The sequence below is a fragment of the Sceloporus undulatus genome, chromosome 4 (assembly GCF_019175285.1).
Source record: "Sceloporus undulatus isolate JIND9_A2432 ecotype Alabama chromosome 4, SceUnd_v1.1, whole genome shotgun sequence".
NCBI lineage: Eukaryota > Metazoa > Chordata > Lepidosauria > Squamata > Phrynosomatidae > Sceloporus > Sceloporus undulatus.
Window position 1 is genome coordinate 146,882,981 of NC_056525.1, and position 19,111 is coordinate 146,902,091.

At 38.0% G+C, this 19,111-nt stretch overlaps 1 protein-coding gene across 1 annotated transcript in view; it reads right to left on the minus strand.

Annotated features, from left to right (window-relative positions):
• DNAH5 (dynein axonemal heavy chain 5) overlaps positions 1-19,111 on the minus strand; it is a 166,712-nt gene that overhangs the window by 14,716 nt on the left and 132,885 nt on the right. The window contains exons 66-74 of the mRNA XM_042465764.1: positions 16,249-16,492; positions 13,998-14,112; positions 9,902-10,092; positions 9,048-9,169; positions 7,600-7,749; positions 7,215-7,460; positions 5,554-5,773; positions 5,120-5,325; positions 4,192-4,395 (exon numbers count right to left, since the gene is read on the minus strand). Coding sequence (XP_042321698.1) covers positions 4,192-4,395; positions 5,120-5,325; positions 5,554-5,773; positions 7,215-7,460; positions 7,600-7,749; positions 9,048-9,169; positions 9,902-10,092; positions 13,998-14,112; positions 16,249-16,492 — 1,698 coding nt within the window. The remainder of the gene's footprint in view (positions 1-4,191; positions 4,396-5,119; positions 5,326-5,553; positions 5,774-7,214; positions 7,461-7,599; positions 7,750-9,047; positions 9,170-9,901; positions 10,093-13,997; positions 14,113-16,248; positions 16,493-19,111) is intronic.

Sequence of the window (19,111 nt, forward strand, 5' to 3'; positions counted from 1 at the left end):
CCAATACCAATAACTGGGTTTATGGGGGGAAGGTGGTTGTTTTGGTTTTGTTTGTTTGTTTTGTTTTGTTTTTTGTTTTGTTTTTTGCTTTTATACTCTGCTGTGTACATTGTATTTGGCTGTAGCTGGGTCATTTTACCCATACTGCTCCAGGAGTTGACCTTGCCCAAATATTATTACAGGCTGACAATTGGGTATGGGCCCAATATAGCCCAGTATAACCTAGTTTAGCTCAGTATAGGCCAGTATATCCCAGGACAGACTGGTGTTTAGCTGCTGGGAGCCACAGCTGACATATATCTGGAAGCTATATATTAAATGGGACAGTGTTGAAAAATGTTTAGTTTGGCAAATGGGTGATATAACCCAAGGGAATGGTCTAATTAAAAGAGATTGGAAGAATCTTTAAAAAAATAAAACTTGAAAGAAAAGATGTGTATATACAGAACATTCTCGCATCTATAAACTTCACTGTCAAGCATACTGGTGGTGACCAGATGACAGACAAGCGTTGGTGGGACCCAAAAAGCCATCAATCAACTGGGAAAGGAGATTCAACAGAGAAAGAAAAAACAGAGATCGTGATGAACTATCAAGAGAAAGTGATGATTTCGATAAGGGATGCTTTACAGTCTACAGAAGAAGATGTAAAGATTGTTCAACGCACTCAAAGAATCTAGTCCAGTGAAACAGGAAGAAACAAAAACTTTTTACCAGATGAGGTGTTAAGTCCACAACTGATAAAAAGAAACCCGTTGTTGATTACAAGAACTGATCCAGAGAAAACTCCTGAAAAGGAGAATGATATAATTGAGTTGATAGACTGGAAAACCAATGTATTATTTTCTGCCATTAGTATAATGGAAAACAAAATATTTTCAAAATTGTACTGGGAACACGGCAAAGTGGTTTTAGATGATATTCCATCAATCTTTAATCCAGTAAGAGAGAAGGGTTAAAAGATTGAATATGTTTGATAAAAATATTTAAATGGAACATACAAAGGATCAGAAGTTGGGAGAAAAGGTTATTAAAGTGTTAAAACTCAACAAGTGATATGGTTTAAGTATGCTAACCTTATTTTAAAAAGTATGATAAGTGGTTATAACAAATAAAATTGAGATTAGACATATGTTTAAAAGGGAAACATTCAGAAAAATCCCAAGGATACTTAAATTGGTAATGGTTATTGATAAAACAAGTATGTAAAATATATTATATGTATAACCTGATGTTTATATAAAGTTATCAATATATAAATAAGGTTGTTTAACAGGTAAGTATAATTTAAAACTGGGATTTCATTGACCAACCATGTGGTTATGTGTGTCAATGAATCTGTTAAAGGGGAAAGGTGTGTGGTGCACAGAACACCCGGCTGACCAATCAGAAGGCAGCTGAGGACCAGCCAATAGAATGTGGGCTGGGACTTTTGAAAATTCTGGGCTAATAGAGGAGAGAGTCCATTGGGAGATAGTTCGGATTTGACAGCTGAGGGAAGAGTTGAGTCCAAGAGAGGACTGGGCTCCATGAGTTCCTGAGGGAATAGTCAGATAGGGTTCTGTTGAGTCCAGTGAGTGGACTTAGTTTTATGAGTTCCAGAGGGGAACTGAGGTGTAAGTCCAGTGTGAGGGGCTCATAACCTGATGGATCTTGTTAAGTCCAGAGAGGGACTATCTTTGGGAAGAGTCTGAAATTGAGGGACTCAGAGATAAACCAACTCTAGGAAGGGAGTTTTGGCGTTATTAAGATCCTGAGGGATTTCATAGCCTGAGTGGCTGACTTTGGTTTACTACTGAGAGAGTAGTGAGATATCTGTAACTAATTTGCCAAGTAAAGATACAATAACAACTGTACATCAAAGATACTTAATATACTTCTGTTATTCAAATAAACTTTTATTATTGTTTGAAAAACTGCTTGGCCTGAGTTTCAAAATACAAACACACGCTACTATATGTTAGGAATACAGTGGTGCCTCGGGTTACGAAATTAATTCGTTCCGCGGCTAATTTCGTAACCCGAAAAACCTTCGTAACCCGAATTGCCATAGGCGCTAATGGGGAAAAAAGCCGCGGCTCTGCCGCGGCTCCATTTAAAACAGCGCCGGAGTTTTTTCGTAACCTGAAAAAACTTTCGTAACCCGAAACAATAAATCCCTATGGGATTTTTTCATAACCCGAAAAATTCGTAACCTGGGTATTTCGTATCCCGAGGTACCACTGTAGATTGTGGTGTGTAGTGCATCACATAATTTGGTGGCACAATAGGAAAGCTTCGTTACGGGGCTCTGCCACCTGGCTAGGAACCAGGAGGGAGGGGAGGGAGGGAGGGCAGAAGAGGAACGTGAAAGTTGATGATCGCCGGGGTTCTTCCTGGGTAGATTTCTAGCAGTAAGCATGATGGTGACCCTCTTCTTTCCAGAGGCTACAGGAGTATGCCATCTACTAGTCATATGCCTTCCTAACAGACATAGTCAAATTTATCACAGGTGAGCCCAAGGGTTTCTGAAACTGGGCCTCGGTGCTTATGTTGAACGTGGCAGCTTGAGCGAGCAACATAGGGGTCTTACTACACTTTACTTTTATACTGTATTAATCAACTCCAAACATTCACAGTATGGATATGATATGTACTGAATCTTGCTGCATTTCTGCAGGAATCTCACAATTAACACACTCCACACATGTGGTTTTTTTTCTTCTTCTTCTTCTACAGTACAGGCATCACAGTCTCCACCCGTCTCTCATCCCTTCATGGTTAATTCTTTTTTTATTTATTTTGTTGCTCTCATGGTGTCACAATGAAAAAACGCCTAGTGCAGCACAAGATATTTCATTGTGAGAGGTTGAACAGAAAAAGTCATAGTTGGAAGACACTACAGGGGTGATTGAGTCCAACTTTCTGCAAAGCAGGAATGCTAATCAAAGCTGGATTCATGAAAGGAAGAGACACTAGGGACCATATGCCAGACACTGGATAATGGGGCATAGTAAAGAATTTTAGAAGAAAATCAGTCTGCACTTTATAAATTCTAGCAATGCATTTGATTGTGTGGATCATGAAAATCATGGATTGCTCTTTTAAAAATGGGTGTGCCACGACATTTGATTGTCCTGATGCGTAACCTGTACTCAGGACAAGAGGCTACTGTTGGGACAGAATATAGAGAAACAGAATGATTTTCAATTGACAAAGGGGTCAAACAAGGGTGTATTTTATCACCCTATTTGTTTAACTTGTATGCTGAACATAGCCTATGTAAAGGAGGGTTGTACTTATAGAAATGAGGCATGAAAATTAGAGTAAAGTATATCAACAATGTAAGATTTGCAGATAGCATCATACTAATAGCAGAAAATAGCAAAGCCTTGGAGCGATTACTGACAAAAATCAAGGAAGAAAGTGCTAAGACAGGTTTACAACTGAACATTAAGAAAGCAAACATATTGACTAAAGATTATTTATATAACTTTAAAGTGAATAATGAAGTCATTGAAATAGTTCAAAATTTTCCATACCGTGGGTCAGTCATTATTCAGAATGGAGACTGCAGGCAAGAGTTTGAAAAAGAGTAGGACTTGAAAGAGCAGCTAAGAAATAATTAAACAAAATCCTGAAGTGTCAGCATATATTATTAAATACTAAAGTGAGGATTATCCATGCCATTGTATTTCCCATTTCTGTGTATGATTGTGAAAACTGGAGACTGAAGCAAGATGATAGGAAGAAAATAAGTCCATTTGAAATTTGGTGATGGAAAAGAGTTCTACAGATACTTGAACTGCTAAAAAGAGAAATCAGTTGGTCCTATAGCAAAGTTTTGAAGCCTTGAAATTTAGTCTGATGTACTTTGGCCATATCATGAAAAGACTTGATTCACAAGAAGAGACAATAATGCTTGGTAAAGCAGAAGGCAACAGGAAAAGAGGAAGACCATGTTCCCGATGGATAAGTGCAATGAAAGAAACCACGGCCCTGGGTCTGCAAGACCTGATCAGGGATGTTGATGATAGGATGACTTGGATATTTTTTTATTCATGGAACTGCCATAAGTCGAAGTTGACTTAAGGCAGTTAACAACAACAAAAATAACTGTGTGCAAAAGGGAAGCTTTTGTTTAGCCAACTCCAGCTCAGTCATCAGAAAACCAAAAGCATTCCATTTTATTTCTTTCATAATGACACAAACCTGTATGTACTGAAGATATTGATCCACTGCAGTGCACTTGGGTATACTATAGCCTTTGTAGAAAGAGAAGTTTTGGCTGAACATATTTTCACTGAACCACACTTTAGCAAATGTGTTAAGCAACCTCTTGTCATAGTCATCAGTGACTCTCCCACCATACTGAATCTCCCCTATCATGTAACGAACAGTATTCCAAGACACACCCTGAAACAAAGCAGAGAACAAATCAAGCATATGACATATTTTTATGGATATGGGGAAATATATCCCCCTACATTACATGCTTTATGAAGGCTAGTTTTCAAAATCCAATAATTCTGAGACCTGTATTGTGATGGGGGAAGACCCACCTCAGGACTTATTCTGAACCAATTTGAGCCATACTGGAACTGTAGGTCTCTCTTCCCTTGCCCTTCTTAAAGGTTAGGAGCATTTACTACCCATCTTGGTGCTCTTTTCTTGCTGTGCAATGATCAAAGAGATGGGTGCTACATCGTGATTCACTGCCTCTGAGACTCAAGCTTCAGACTCAGTCATGCCAGCTAGTAACAAAGAAGGAATGACTAGATGTACACCTTCATCTGAGCCTGAAAATGTTTGGCCCTGGCCCCAGAAGTATTTCTTCATGGGCAGCATAAAGTTAGGACTCCATTAAGTGCCCCCTTTCCCCAGAAACTACTCCAGGGACTTAATCTGGCCTTGCCTCCACCAGTCATCATATGCCTAATGTCCATCACACAGGTGTCAACCAAGAAGCCAATAAAAAGGACCCAACCTATCAAGCATGATGGGCTTTTAACTTCAAATATCAATTTACTAATGCAGCTACAAGAAGATCACATTTTTTGAAACAATTTGGCCAATCTAATTATTTCAAGTACCATATAATCTGCCAGACATGTGTTCTCTGCAAAGTAGTGACAAGTACCTTTTTCATGTCCATGTCATCCAAATGGTTCTGAACAAACTGTACTGTGGCGTTGAAATCAGCTTGATTGAACTCATAAGGAATGTTCCACCCAAGAGGTCCAAATTTCCTCCTTTCTTGGACTGTGGAGTGTAGGAAGGCTACAGCATATAGCATTGGTTTCCACTGTGCCATGTTGCTGATATCTAACAGATCTTGACTCACACCTGTTACAAAGTCATTGATTGATATCATCTTAAACTACACATTTAGATTTGTTTCCTATACCACATCATTAAAGAGCCCAAATCAGAAAATAATTTGACAACTCAAGAGTGCCAGGAAGTTATGGAGAAATTCTAGTGGAATTCTAGAGAAATTTGGGCATGTTTTTTTCATACTGAAATTAACCAGACTTACATGGTAAGTAGTTGAAAGAAGAACAAATTACTCACCTCCATAGGTTCTCTTTAAGCCTGCTTTGAGTCCTTGGGGAGGCTCATTGGTAAATTTAATAGACATTTGTAGAAGAGTTATAGGAAAATGCTTGTGAACTTCTGTAGTCATCCATAAGCGAAAAGCTTCATGAACAGTCTCAGTTTCGACAATGGTGTCCATCAACTCATCCATAAAGTCAAGACCTAGATGGCAGTTCTGTAGTAGTGCCCATCCACCCTATGAAAGAGAAAGACAGGACCAACTTGGCTAGATTTGATCTTCATTTTGGGAATCTACACATTGATTGCACTGTCGTTATCTGCCAGTGACATTAATGTTTACATCCCCATAATGCTGGCACAGCATGAACTGTGCCAACATGGAAAGTGTTGTTTTTCTCCATCCCCATAAAGATTTACAATGGGCCTAACAGGGCTCATGTACAGAGCTCCTCCTTCTTCTGGAAGGTGTTCAAACACTCAGGAAGTGAATTTAGCATTGAAAAAAAATACTCTGTTGACTTCATTCATAAAAGGGGTAATAGGTTTGGTTTCAAGTCAAGGAACAGAATTTGGTTGAAATCAATCTAATTTATGCACAACACTAATGTATGAAACCACAACCAATAGTAAAGATAATACACATCTTAGTCCCAGTATGTATTTCTCAGCATTAGTACTCCCCAGAATACAAAATTAGACTTCAACTCCCAGAATCTCCCAGTCATCCTGGCCAATGGGATTACAGTTTTAGGGAGCTATAATGCAAAAAGTAACTTTTCAAAGCTCTGCACATTCCTAAAATTGGTAAAATCTCTTTCTCGTCTAGATAGTTCTACATAGATGGTTCTATAAACATATAGTTGTAATTCCATTAGTGACAGTAAATAAAAGCTGTGAATCCAGCCATAGGTTGAAACCAAGAACTGCAGAAAGAATGTGGTTTAACCAAGAATCTTTATGTCATTTCTTCTCTCTTTTCCTGTTGCACACATTTGTAGCTTCCCCTGCTATATTTCAATGGCTGTCATTAGACAGGTACAGCATGCCACACCTTTTAGGCCATAATTCTAAAACTACGTACTATGTACATGAACCTCATAGAATGCAATGGGATGGGCATTTGAATAAATATCCCTGATTTATTATTCAACTTCAAATTTAGAGCCTTATTGCATGACAAAAGAAAGCCAAGAAGCAGTGAGAGGGAAGCGCCTTTCTCCTTGCTCTCCACATGCTGTCATAGGACTTCCAGTCTTCTTCCAGAAGGAGATGGTTGTAAAAGTATGCCTTTTGTCAAATGAATTTTTCCAGCATGACAAAAGACATGCTTTTACAACTGTCTCCCTTGGGAAGAGAATGGATGTGCTTCAATGGCAGGCAGAGAGGCAAAGAGAAAACCACTTCTCTCTTGATGTGTCTTGGCTTTCCTTTGTCATGCAATGTTTCACTTCATATACATTACTAGATGAGGAATTTGTTACTTTAAGGAAGGAGCCATAAACGTTCTAACAACTGTTCTAACCCTATATTGGTTAGAAATAATTCTCTCTTTGTTTTTTATAAGTAGGAACTGGTCAGCAGCTAAGTATGCTGATGTCCCCTCTATGCTGATGCCAATGTCCTGAAACATTCAAACCTTGGCCTGTACTAGAAAATAATTTAGACTTTTGTCTTACATGTGCCATAGTTTGCTGCAGGAGTTTGCGGGCATGGACCTCTTGGCCTTGACCCATGGAAACATAACGAGTCTCAATCTTCAGTCTTTTGCCCAAAGCAATGATAGAATCAGTAGGATCAGAGCCCATGGAGAGGAAGCAGATAAGAGGTGTACGTGGATCAGATTCTTCCCAAGTCTTCTCTAAATCCAAGATGACTCCTTCTACATATTTTTCCCCCATGGTATCCATAATGTACTTCCTAGCCTAGTAAACATGAAAGACAGAGAAGCACTATTAAAAGATTTCAAATAGAAAATGAACTTTGGATGAGAACTGTAAAGTTTAGACTAGCTCTGTCATCTGGTGATATTTATTCACAACCTTATTAAACATATTTGCTTACCTGAGCTATAGTTCTATCTGGACACCAAGACCTTATAAGAAGGAGGCGTCTGAAGCAATCCAGAACTTGGTCATAACCACTGGGAACAGGTTCTTCTTCTGGTTTCTCCTTGTCAAACCAAATTTTCCACTGTTTCTCTGTTCGTGAGATCTATTAATAAATTGAGAAGATGTTTAATACTTTCTGTCGATAGAGTTTTTAGTTTCACATAATTAAACTGCACACTGTGGCCTGAAACACAGCAGCCAAATAATGTGGCTTCAGGCCACTTTGGAAACATAGGCCTGTTACAGACTGCCAAAATAAAGCTGCTTCCGGTCTCTTTGGAGGTATGCTATTTAAATGATGCATGGGTCCTAAGAGTCCGGAGGTCGCACCAAAGCTACACTCCATTCCTAAGCACTGGAGTGCAGCTTTGGTGCAGCTTCCGGATTCTTAGGATGCATGCATCATTTAAATAGCATACCTCCAAAGTGACCCGAAGCAGCTTTATTTTGGCAGTCTGTAACAGGCCATATTGTTTAAATGATGCATGCCCCCAAAGTGGCCGGAAGCTGCACCAAAGCTGCACCAGTCTAGGAAAAGCCAACCTAAAAATTTAGATCAACTCCTGGCCTGCACAGTTTAGGATTGCAGTGGCAGCCCACTTCAGGAGCAGGCCATGCAGTTACTGTGATCCCAGTGCAATTGGGGCCAGAATGGTCTCTGGCCCTCCTTCTGGGCCATCTATTCCAGTTCATTGTCCCTTTCAACAACGAAAAACGAAAAAGAAAAAGAAAAGAAGGAACTTGCTACTGTTATTCATCATCTGATAATTCTTGATTATCATAATTTCATTTTATTTCATAAAATAAACAAAATAAAAATAGGAAATAAAATATAAAAATAAAATTAAAAATATAAAATTAAAAATTAGAAACTTAAAACTTAAAACTTAAAATAAATTAAAAATAATATAAAATTAAAAATTAAGATAAATTGTAAATTTAAGTAAATTAAAATTAAAAATAGAATAAAATAAAAATAAAAATAAAATAAGAATAAGAATAAGAATAAGAATAAATTAAAAATAATAAAACAATATATAAAAAGAAAATTAAAATTAAATTAATTAAAATATGAATTAAATAAAATTAAAACTAAGTAAATAAAAATAAAAAATAACATAACATAAAGAGAATAAAATAAAAATTTAAATAAAATAAAATAAAAATGAAATTAAAAATAAAATAGAAAAAAGGAAATACAAATAAAGTAAAAAATAAAATAGAATAAATGTTATGTTCTTCAAATAGAACATAGACTTCCAGGCCATAGATAGCATAATGAGGCAAGTTGACATCAGCAAATACCTTGCAAAACCCATGTGGGATTAAAGTACCTACAGAAGCACATTAGAAGCTCAATTATTCCATGCTACTTAATCCTGACTCATATCAGTTACCTACATGATCAAGAACATCTGAGAATTGTCTCAGCTTACTGAGCTCCACCAAGTTCAACCAAGTCATATCCAGGATCCATTTTGCTGGTTTGGGGGGACAAGCTTTCAGATCCAAAGAAGCACCTCCTGAAGAGAAAGGAGATGATAAAAAATGGCAGGAAATAGATTGTTAGCTAATGATTAGAACATTTATTTATATTGATGGAAGGTGGGCTTGAGGCCATGTACCTGACTCCCCACTGTTCCTACCTATGATTCTTCCATTGACCTTCATGTTTGCATTGCAGTCTTTACCACAGAATTATGTGCAGAGAGGGTTCTGTATATGTACAGCACCCCATGGACTTGGAAGGAGCATGCTGGAGGGAGCACACCATAGGCAGGTTTGGAGCAGGCTGGTGTGCTCCATATCTTCCACTCCATACAGAAGCCAAGAACCCACATAGGACCAGTGGAACCTAATGTTCCACCTGAGCAGTGATGTGCTCTCCCAACACCTCAGGAAGACTTCAAACCTAAGAGGGGTCCTTACTGTTGCTTATCGATAGGGAGGGAGTGTGAATTAATTCTGATGATAAAGAAACAGCTCAGATGAGGAAAGAAATGAAAGTGCTCTCACACATGAAATGCATTCTCTTTTTCCATCCCCTGGGAGCCCAGCTCTTGGGAGGAGGTTATGAATGGAATGTAAAAGGCTAAGGAATAGCTCCATGAACCTCATCCCAAAAGACATATGCACACATGTAAGATGTATTTATGCACACGTATGCCACTAACAAGTACTCTGCAGAATGTCAATCCTGCATAGAACTCAAATACTAAGCAAACTAACGGTGCATTTTATATACTGGCTATGACCTTTAATCAGTGTCAGGAACTCCTCATGCTTGACTCTGCCCCGCTGCAAGTCAATCTTCAAGGTAAGTAGTAATGTGAACAAAAACTTGTGCTCCTCATAAAGCCCTCGTGCTGCATACTTATACACTTCATAGGTCATATGCTCAATGATATTTGCTATCCTCTTGCTTGTAATTGGACTCTTGACAGACCTATTCAAAAGAAGAAAGGAAAAGGAGAGGAAAATGAAAGGGTAATTGAGTGCCTTTGGGGTGAAGGTTTTAGACATCTTTCCCTATTTTAAAAGAAGCAAGAATCTGAAAGCTGTACTTTGTAATCCCAAGCTACCAGAGAGGCAAACAGGGGTGCAGAGACCAAATCAACATGACACTAAATGGTGTTCAGTCGATATGACCCAACAGAGCTCTTACTATGCTAGATCTATCTGATCTGCTGCGATTTAAAGCACCTCATTAAGGGACTGAAAAGCACAGTATTTGGGGCTTCATATATTTCATTTCTTTGATATATTATTCTTACCTGGCTTGTCTGAACTCACAGTGCTTTTGTAAAACCTTTGAACAGGTGAGAAGCTGCTGAAAGCAGAATTTCAATTAATAATATAGATGTACAATGCAAAAGCCCAAAATGTCAGTTATTTGTTTTAGGGCTATTACAGATCAGTACAGCTTAATGTAAAATGGCTCTTGAAAAGAGCAAACCATGCTGAATGGCGATTTTTCCATGGTAAGGGGAACCTGCCAGCAGCAAAAATTCAGTGGTTGTGTTTAGTCCTTTGGATCCCCAGTTAAAGAATTGGAGGTTTTCCTGGAGCTACTATAGGTTTTCCTGGAGCAACTATCAGTAATAATCTAATTCAGCTTGGCTTCATGTGTATGACTATTGGTGGAACATACAAAACAATGTGTATACACATGACCTTAGGCAATTCAGAAACTGACTGTATAATGTGTTAAGAATTACAGGTTGAGGATCCCTGTTCCAAAAATCTGAAATACTCCAAAATCCAAAATTGTCCACATTGATGGCTGAAATAGTGACACCTTTGTTTTTGATGGTTCAATGTACACAAACTTTGTTTCATTACCTTCAGTCTATGTGTATATGAACCATAAAGGAATTTCATGTTTAGACTTGGGTCCCATCTCTCACCTGTCATTATGTATATGCAACCATTCCAGAATCTTTGGGGGGAAAATGAAATCTAAAACACTTCTGGTCCTAAGCATTTCTGATAAGGGATTCTTAACTTGTATATCAAATGGTTGGTATAAAAGGGACTTATATCTCAAATCTTACAAATCTGGCTATCCCATACATTATTCTTACCCTTTCATTTGTTATGGAGTTGTTTGGCACTACTGAGCCAAACAAGGCCTTTCTCACATAAGGTGAGTTGGAACATAATAATAATAATAATAATAATAATAATAATAATAATAATAATTTGTATTCCGCTTTTTCCCAAAGGAATAAAGAATCAAAGTGGATTCCAACAGTTTAAATGAAACATCAAACAATTAAAAATTACGATTTAAAAACCCCAAGACCCCAACCCTCCCCACAATCATAAATGATTGGTACATCATTCTGTACCATATATCCATTGGTTCTATCAAATTAAAAGCATGTTCCTCAAGGTGAGATGGCACCGAGCACATCAAAAGCAGGCTAAGCAAATGCACACATATATGCACACACACACATCTCTCTGTGTATATATATAAAGATAAAATCAGTTATTGCTCCCTACTACACATACATAATTATTCAAAAGCAAGAATTATAGGATCATATTGTGTTTATTGTTGTTGTTGTTTACTATTTAGAGTATTAATACTCTGCTTTTCAGCCACAAAGGCTATCAAAGCAGCTTACAGATTGCTAATTTGATAGTTCCCTGCCCTCTGGTTTACAATCTAAAAATACATGACATAAAAAGAGAAGAGAATGGCAGTCAAGAAAGGGATCAAAGCAACACTCAACAACATCTTGAGAAAATGCACACCATAATAAAAAAAAATCTCCTATATGATTTTAATATAATTTCTAATACAATTGTAGACTTGTAGAGTCACTAGGAACCCAGAGGACCATCTAGTCCAGCCCCCTGCCATGCAGGAATATAAAACTAAAGCACATCTAAGACATGCCCATCTGTTAAAGACCTCCAAAGGAGGAGAGCAGCATCCTTTCCCCCATTGGGGCATGCTGTTTCTGGCTAACTAGTGCCTTCCCATCCTTCTAGATGCTATCCTTAGACATTCAGCTTGCTTTGAAGAATTTTTGCCAACTTACAGAATGTAAGCTTGAGCCCCTGAATGCAGACAGAAAGCTCAAGCCCTTGCTTATTATGTCTGTACAGAGCCTAAGAGGATTTTTGCTTCCTTTCATTATGTTGCTCCTCAATCTCTTCGTTCTCCCAAAGAGTCCCTGGGCTAGGTAAGATATCTTACTGGGAATAATCAAAGATTTACTTGGCACTGAATAAAGAGCACTCATCATATCACAATGCAGCCTCTGAAGGCTGCTTTTGAAGCTCCTGATCACTGTCCCTCTGCCAGCTTCCCCATGCTGCCCTTTTTTGGCACAAAAAGAATGAGGGAGAAGTTGCCTCTTCAGGAGTGGTGTTTTGCCTTTTAAACAGATTGCAGAGCTCTTTAACATCACAAAAGAACCAGGTTTTTTAAAACCAGAAGTGGACTTCCAGCATTTCTGTTTTGTGATTTAGACATTTGTGGAGCCCCTGTCATGTTGCAGGGCAGAAAATGGGCCCTTGGATCTGCCAAATTTGCCCATTCTAACTTGGGAAACGAACATAAAATCAATACAGAGACTGGGGAAAAACCTGGGGGAAAAGGATGCTACTATTTTGCCTTCACAAAAACTATGAAGGCAATTGTCTGACCACATTAACCACAATAAAATCCATGTTAGCATAAATTGTTGTTATGTCCATTCAAGTTATTTCTGACTTATGACCACCCAAATTCAAACCTATCATGGGTTTTTATTGGCAAGATTTGTTCAGAGGAGGTTTGTCATTGCCTTCCTCTGCAGCAAATATAGGGAGAGAGAAATCCCAGAGATGCAAGCAGGGTTCAGGAAAGGTAGAGGCACTAGGGAGTACACTGCAAACATGTTGTGGTTAATGGGGTGCAATAAAGAATACCAGAAGAAAATCAGTATGTGCTTTATAGACTATAGCAAAGCCTTTGGAGTGAAACAGATGGGCAGCTATGAATGATCAGGCCCCCATTGGCCTGGGACCATGGTGAACAGACAGCCCTCTCTCAAAGCCGGCCACCACCACAGTCCGAAACAAGCCACCAGTAGGAGCGGGGTTTTTTTAGCACTTCTTTTGCCAGCAGTTTTGGGCTGCCTTACAAGGCCTCAAAGCAGCTTCCAGCTTCTCCAAGGGTGTACATCATCTGCATGACCCATCTGTTTCGGGCCTTAGACTGCATAGATTACAAAAAGCTATGGAATGATCTTAAAGAAATGGGAGTGCCAGTACATTTGATAGTCCTAATAAGGAACCTGTACTTATAAAAAGAATACTGTTAGAACAGAATACAGGGAAATACAATGGTTCCCAATCGGAAAGAGTATCAGGCAAGGCTCATTCTATCACCATTACATACAGAAAATATCACATGAAGAGCAGGTTTAGACTCAGAAGGATGGGCAAAGGTTGGAGAAAGCACTTCCTTTCTTCAACCTTCTTTTTCTTCTTTTTCATTATGTTTATTAAATCATGAGCTTAAGGGATGCTTAAGGAGTATGTCTTATCTTTCAATAACTGTACAGTATTTACAAAATTTGGAGAAACAGTGTAAGTGTTTAAGAATTACAAAAACAACATATTTTAATGAAAGCATTATCTTATGCATCTCAGTGTCAAAGATTATAAAGAGTAAAAGAAAATCTGCATTCAGAGAAACCTTTGACAGCTGAGAACTGTGAGACAAATGAGATCAGAGTATAGAGACTCTTATGAAGGATAGCTCGCTCCCTCTACTCTAGTTACTTCAAACCTGTCTATTTAACTAATCCAATGTTCATAATGTGAAAGACTTCATTTAACCATAGTTACCTGGCAAGTGAAAGATCAAACAGGCCCAAAAACTGTCGAAGTGAAGTTTGATACATGACATTAACCATACTCATCTCGGTTATCAGGAAATAAAGGATGCTCCCTCTTGTTGCAACTGAAGAGAAGAGGATTTGATTTGATCAATGCAGAACAAAAGCAATAATATAGCTATATCTAATATATCAAATATTAGTAATATAATTCTCATGACAAAAAATGATTTTCAGCAGAAAGTCTCACAGCATATTTAATTTTAATTTTTAAATTTTAATTAAAACAAACAGACTTGTTTTCCTTTCTTGTTTTGCTGCAATTCAGACATCTATCTATTCAAACACTGTAGCGCAAGCCCAGACTGCCATCTTGGCAGGGAGTCATACAAATGTTTATGGAGCACAGCAATGATTCAAAACTCTTGTCTCCAGAAACTTCATCTCACATCATATCCTCCAACATTTCACAGATGAAAACCTAGAAACACGTGGCCAAGCAACATCACAGTGTGATCGAGATGGTAAACATTATTAATGAAGGAAAACACAAACTAGTAGGAGAGGTTTTCAGCCTTTTCCTTGAGCTTCCTGGAAAGGACAAGAATCAATCTCTCTTCTCCACTCTACTCTGCTGAGTGAGCCATGTGCAAACTAATTTTGCACTTTGAATTCAGTTTATAAGCTGAAGACAAAAGGAGGAAGTTGGAGGAGAAGAGAGAAAATGGGACATTTTAAGAGGAACTGGAGGAGAGACAAAGGAGTAATTGGGATTGTTTCTCCCATACTGGATCAGTCAGAGAATATGTCATACCCCAGATCTATCTTTTTTAAAAAACAAAAACACAAACAAATCAAATTAAAAAGCCTGTCAAATTTGAGAAATCAACTTCGGTGTCCCCGGAGCCACTTTTACCTCCTTAGTTAATGTGGTAAAGGAGCATTACAGAAAAGGCAATTAAGGAGCTCAGGTTTTAGCCTGTAGCAAAGTCATTGTTGCATGCCAAAGCATAGAGAACTAATGTATTACAGAACCAATCTGGAGTTCAAGTTACTTTCTGAAAGGCCAATGGACTTTCAGCAGAAAACTGGTTTTTATGATTGATTTCTGGTGAGATTTTGACTTCTTATTAGTTTATCATTAATAATAATAATGAAGGTATCAATCTTCATTCATTTATTTCTTGCCAGCAAGAATGAATAATTTCAATAATTTTCTCTCTTCTGGAGGTGAGAACTAGAAAGGAATAAAAACAGGAAAGCATACTTTTTTTTAATTCAACAGCATAATAGCAACTAAAAGTAGTCAATAAGAAGATAACACAAGTTAAGGGAGAAGGGCTTCCCTAAAACATCTCAACACCCAAGTATGCTCATATAGGGGAATACAGTCCTTTGGATAATGTGGACACAAGCTGCATTGTTAGCATTTTGAATTTTGCCCAGAAACAGATTCCAAGATGGGAATATTAGTTAAAAAGAAAACCAGTAGAAGTGCAGAGGAGAATAGAAATACAGCCCAAAACACAAAAGATGTTTTTAAAAGAAAGCCCAGTTGAAAGATGAAAGATGTGTACTCATGGTGGGAAGAGAATGCTGTAATGATGCTAATCGATCACACGGACAAAGTGAAACTGAGCCAAGACACATTGCTTGTGCTCACACATCACAACAAGCCGTGGTGCAATTTCCTGAAATATGGCTTGCTGTGATACGAAAACTCACTTCTGCTAACAAAACATGATTTGTTAATAAGCCAAAAACTGCAACCTGAACTCATATTTATTTGTTTGTTTTAGTTTATAAACTCTGGCTTGTTTACATTTTTCCCTCTTGTTACTTCTGAATCCACAGTCATTGTTTGTCCCTGACTCCTTTCCCCAGAAGCTCACCCTGAAGCAGCAGCTGACAAAAGCAGAAGAAAAAGAAAGCAGAAACAAAACAGAAATAGAGAAAGCAAGATATTGTTCGTTAGGCCATATATTGTATGCAGTTTAAAGAACAAATCATGGTTAAAACAAATCATGGCTTAAGGTGATGTGACAACATGGCCACTGTTTCTGTTCAGTTCTGGTACCTAAGCTTTTGAACACTGTTTATAGATCAATTATAGAGTAAAAGAAAACCATATATTTGGATGAGCTGTATAATCCCATTCCTTAATGTTTTCATATGCTAACATTGATCTCTCAGTTCCAGACAAATTTTTCATCATTGGTTTAACATGTTCAGATTCCCATCTTCCATGGCAATTAATTTACCTGGTCTATATTCCTCCCGGGCTGAATTAATCTGTACTTCAGTCTCAGCTGAAATTTGCAATTTCTGTGTCACTTCTTCTGCTGTTTTCTTTGTGTTACTAAGTACAATGATGAGACTCTCATCTTCCACCAGAGAACCTTGTGTGCTTGTCAGTCGATACAGTAAGTTATCTTCCAGTTCTTTCATCTTTCTTTTGTTAGCTGTCACATCTTCCATAAGATCAGTTCGCTCTTTCTCCAACTCCTGTTGGAGCACAAAACAAAGCAAAACTTCAACAAGACTCAGAATCAGAATCTGACTCTATAATGCATATGATACATAGTGTAGCATGCACAGTATAACAGAGAAGCCAATACACCACTGATATTCCACCTAATTGGAATATTCCAGACATAAATTGATACTAGAACAGTATTTCTGAAGGGAATACAGTCAGCCCTCCATATTCATGGATTCTACATCCATGGATTCAACCACCTGTGCCTTCATGAATTAAAAAAAGAATCCAAACATCAAACCTTGATTATACCATTTTATACAAGGAACACCATTTTACTATGCTGTTGTATATAATGGGAATTGAGCTCCTACAGGTTTTGGTATCCACAGGAGGTTCTAATCATCCATTCTCAAAATAGGTGAAAAGGCTACCCAAAGGTTTTTGGGTAGCATGCACAATAGTCCAGAGCAAAGAGGTGAAACAGACAGGCTAAAAAAAGTGGTTTCCAGACATTTTGAAGGTGGGGCATTTAGATGACAAATGCCTCAAAAGTGGCTGGAAATGGACCAAAGCTGCACTCCAGGGCTAAAAGCCAGAGCAAAAAGAAACTGAGATATTCAGGTTTAGGACACGGCTGCATATAAATGCCCTGATGCAAGTGTGGGGATGTAACAAAGCAAAAAAAAAAAAAATGAAAGTGAGATCATCCCAATGGACTATCATGCAGCCTTCCTCTCTTTCTGCTTCCCTCTGCCTTTCCTAGCATTATTGTTTTTTCCAGTTAGTCACACCTCTTCATGATGTGGCCAAAGTACAACAGTCTCACTCTAGTCATCTTGGCTGCCAGAGAGATTTCTGGTTGATCTGCTCTAGGACCAATTTGTTTGACTTCTTGGCTGTGCATGATTCTCCAGCACCACATCTCAAATGAATTAATTCTCTTCCTGTCATCTGCGCATCTTAGATTGTTGATATTCCTTCTTCCTATTTTCACTCCTCCTTCTTCTGTGTCCAAGGCTGCTTTTCATATAATATGTTCTGCATGAAAGTTGAACAGATAGGGTGAGAGGATGCAGCCTTGTCTGACTCCTTTGCTAATTGGGAACCATTCTGTTTCTCCATGTTCTGTCCAATAGTGGTCTCCTGTCCTGAGTAAAGATTCCTCATTAGAACTATCAGATGTGTTGGCACTCCCATGGCTTTAAGGCATTCCATAGTTTTTGTGATCTATGCAGACAAATGCCTTGCTATAGTCTATAAAGCACATGATGATTTTCTTTTGGAATTTCTTGGTGCACTCCATTAGCCACCATATGTTTGCAATGCAGTGCCTAGTACCTCTTCTTTTCCTGAATCCTGCTTGCACCTCTGTGAATTCTCTCTCCATGTATGGTTGGAGTTTATGTTGCAGAATTTTGAGCATGATTTTGCTTTCATGAGAAATTAGAGCTATGGTCCTATACTTACTGCAGTCTTTTGTATCTCCTTTTTTGTGGATGAGGATGTATATTGATAATTTCCAATCTCTTGGCCATCACTTTGTTTTCCATATCTGTTAACATATGTTGGTTAGCACTGGTGTTGATTCTGTTAGAGTGGATTGAAGCAATTCAAATTTAATATAATCTGTTCCTGCTGATTTATTTTTTTCCCATTTCTTTAATTGCAGCTTCCACCTCTGCTTTTGGAATTTGGGGTCCATCTTCATATGACTCTTCAATCCATATGTCCTTCATTTTGTTATCCCTTTTATATAGCTCTTCTGTGTACTGCCTCCAGTGTCTTTGTATTCCTTCCTGATCTTGAATTATGTTGTTTTTATTGTCATATAGTATCCTAGTCCTTGGTTTAAATTTCCCTTTGATTTCCTGGATCTTTCAGAATAGGTCTCTTGTTCTATCCTTTTTGTTGTTGTCCTCTATCTCTCTGCATTGATAGTTGTAGTAATTGTCATTATCTATTTGCACCATTTGTTGAACTACAGCATGCATGGTTCTGAGTTTGTTCCAGTTTCTCTTTGTTTTGCTTCTCTTCTTTCTTTTACTGCTTGTAGTGTTTTATATGACATCCATGGTTTCTTCTCTTTCTTTTTGGCTACTGTAAGTGTCTGTCTGCATTCTTCTTTTATTATGTCCTTGATTTCTGACCATAGTTCTTCTGGTTCCTGATCTATTGTGCTTAGTAGTTCAAATCTGTTCCTTATATGATTAGCTTTATGTCCCATGTTGATGTGTTGTCAATTTCTTTCTGGACTCCTTCATAAAATCTCACTATTTTGTCCTCTTTTGCATCTGTAGTTGGTACAAATACTTGAATTATGGCAATATTCATAAGTTTCCCATGGAGCTTAATTCAGATGATCCAGTCTGATTTGGCATTATATGTTAATGCGTTCCATTTCCATTTTTACTATGTCCAGCTTCCCTTGGCTAATGCTTCTCACATTCCATGTTCCTATTATATGTGTTTTGCTGCTCTGGATAAGTTTTGGACTTTTGAGTGGATCTCCTGCTTGCGTCATCATCTTTGGGGATTTTGTGCCTTTGACTTTTCTAACAAGTGTGATTTCCTCTGTTTTTCTATCCCTGTGTTTGTTCCTTTTCCTGCCTGTGTCACACTTGGAATGTTTCATCATAAGGTAT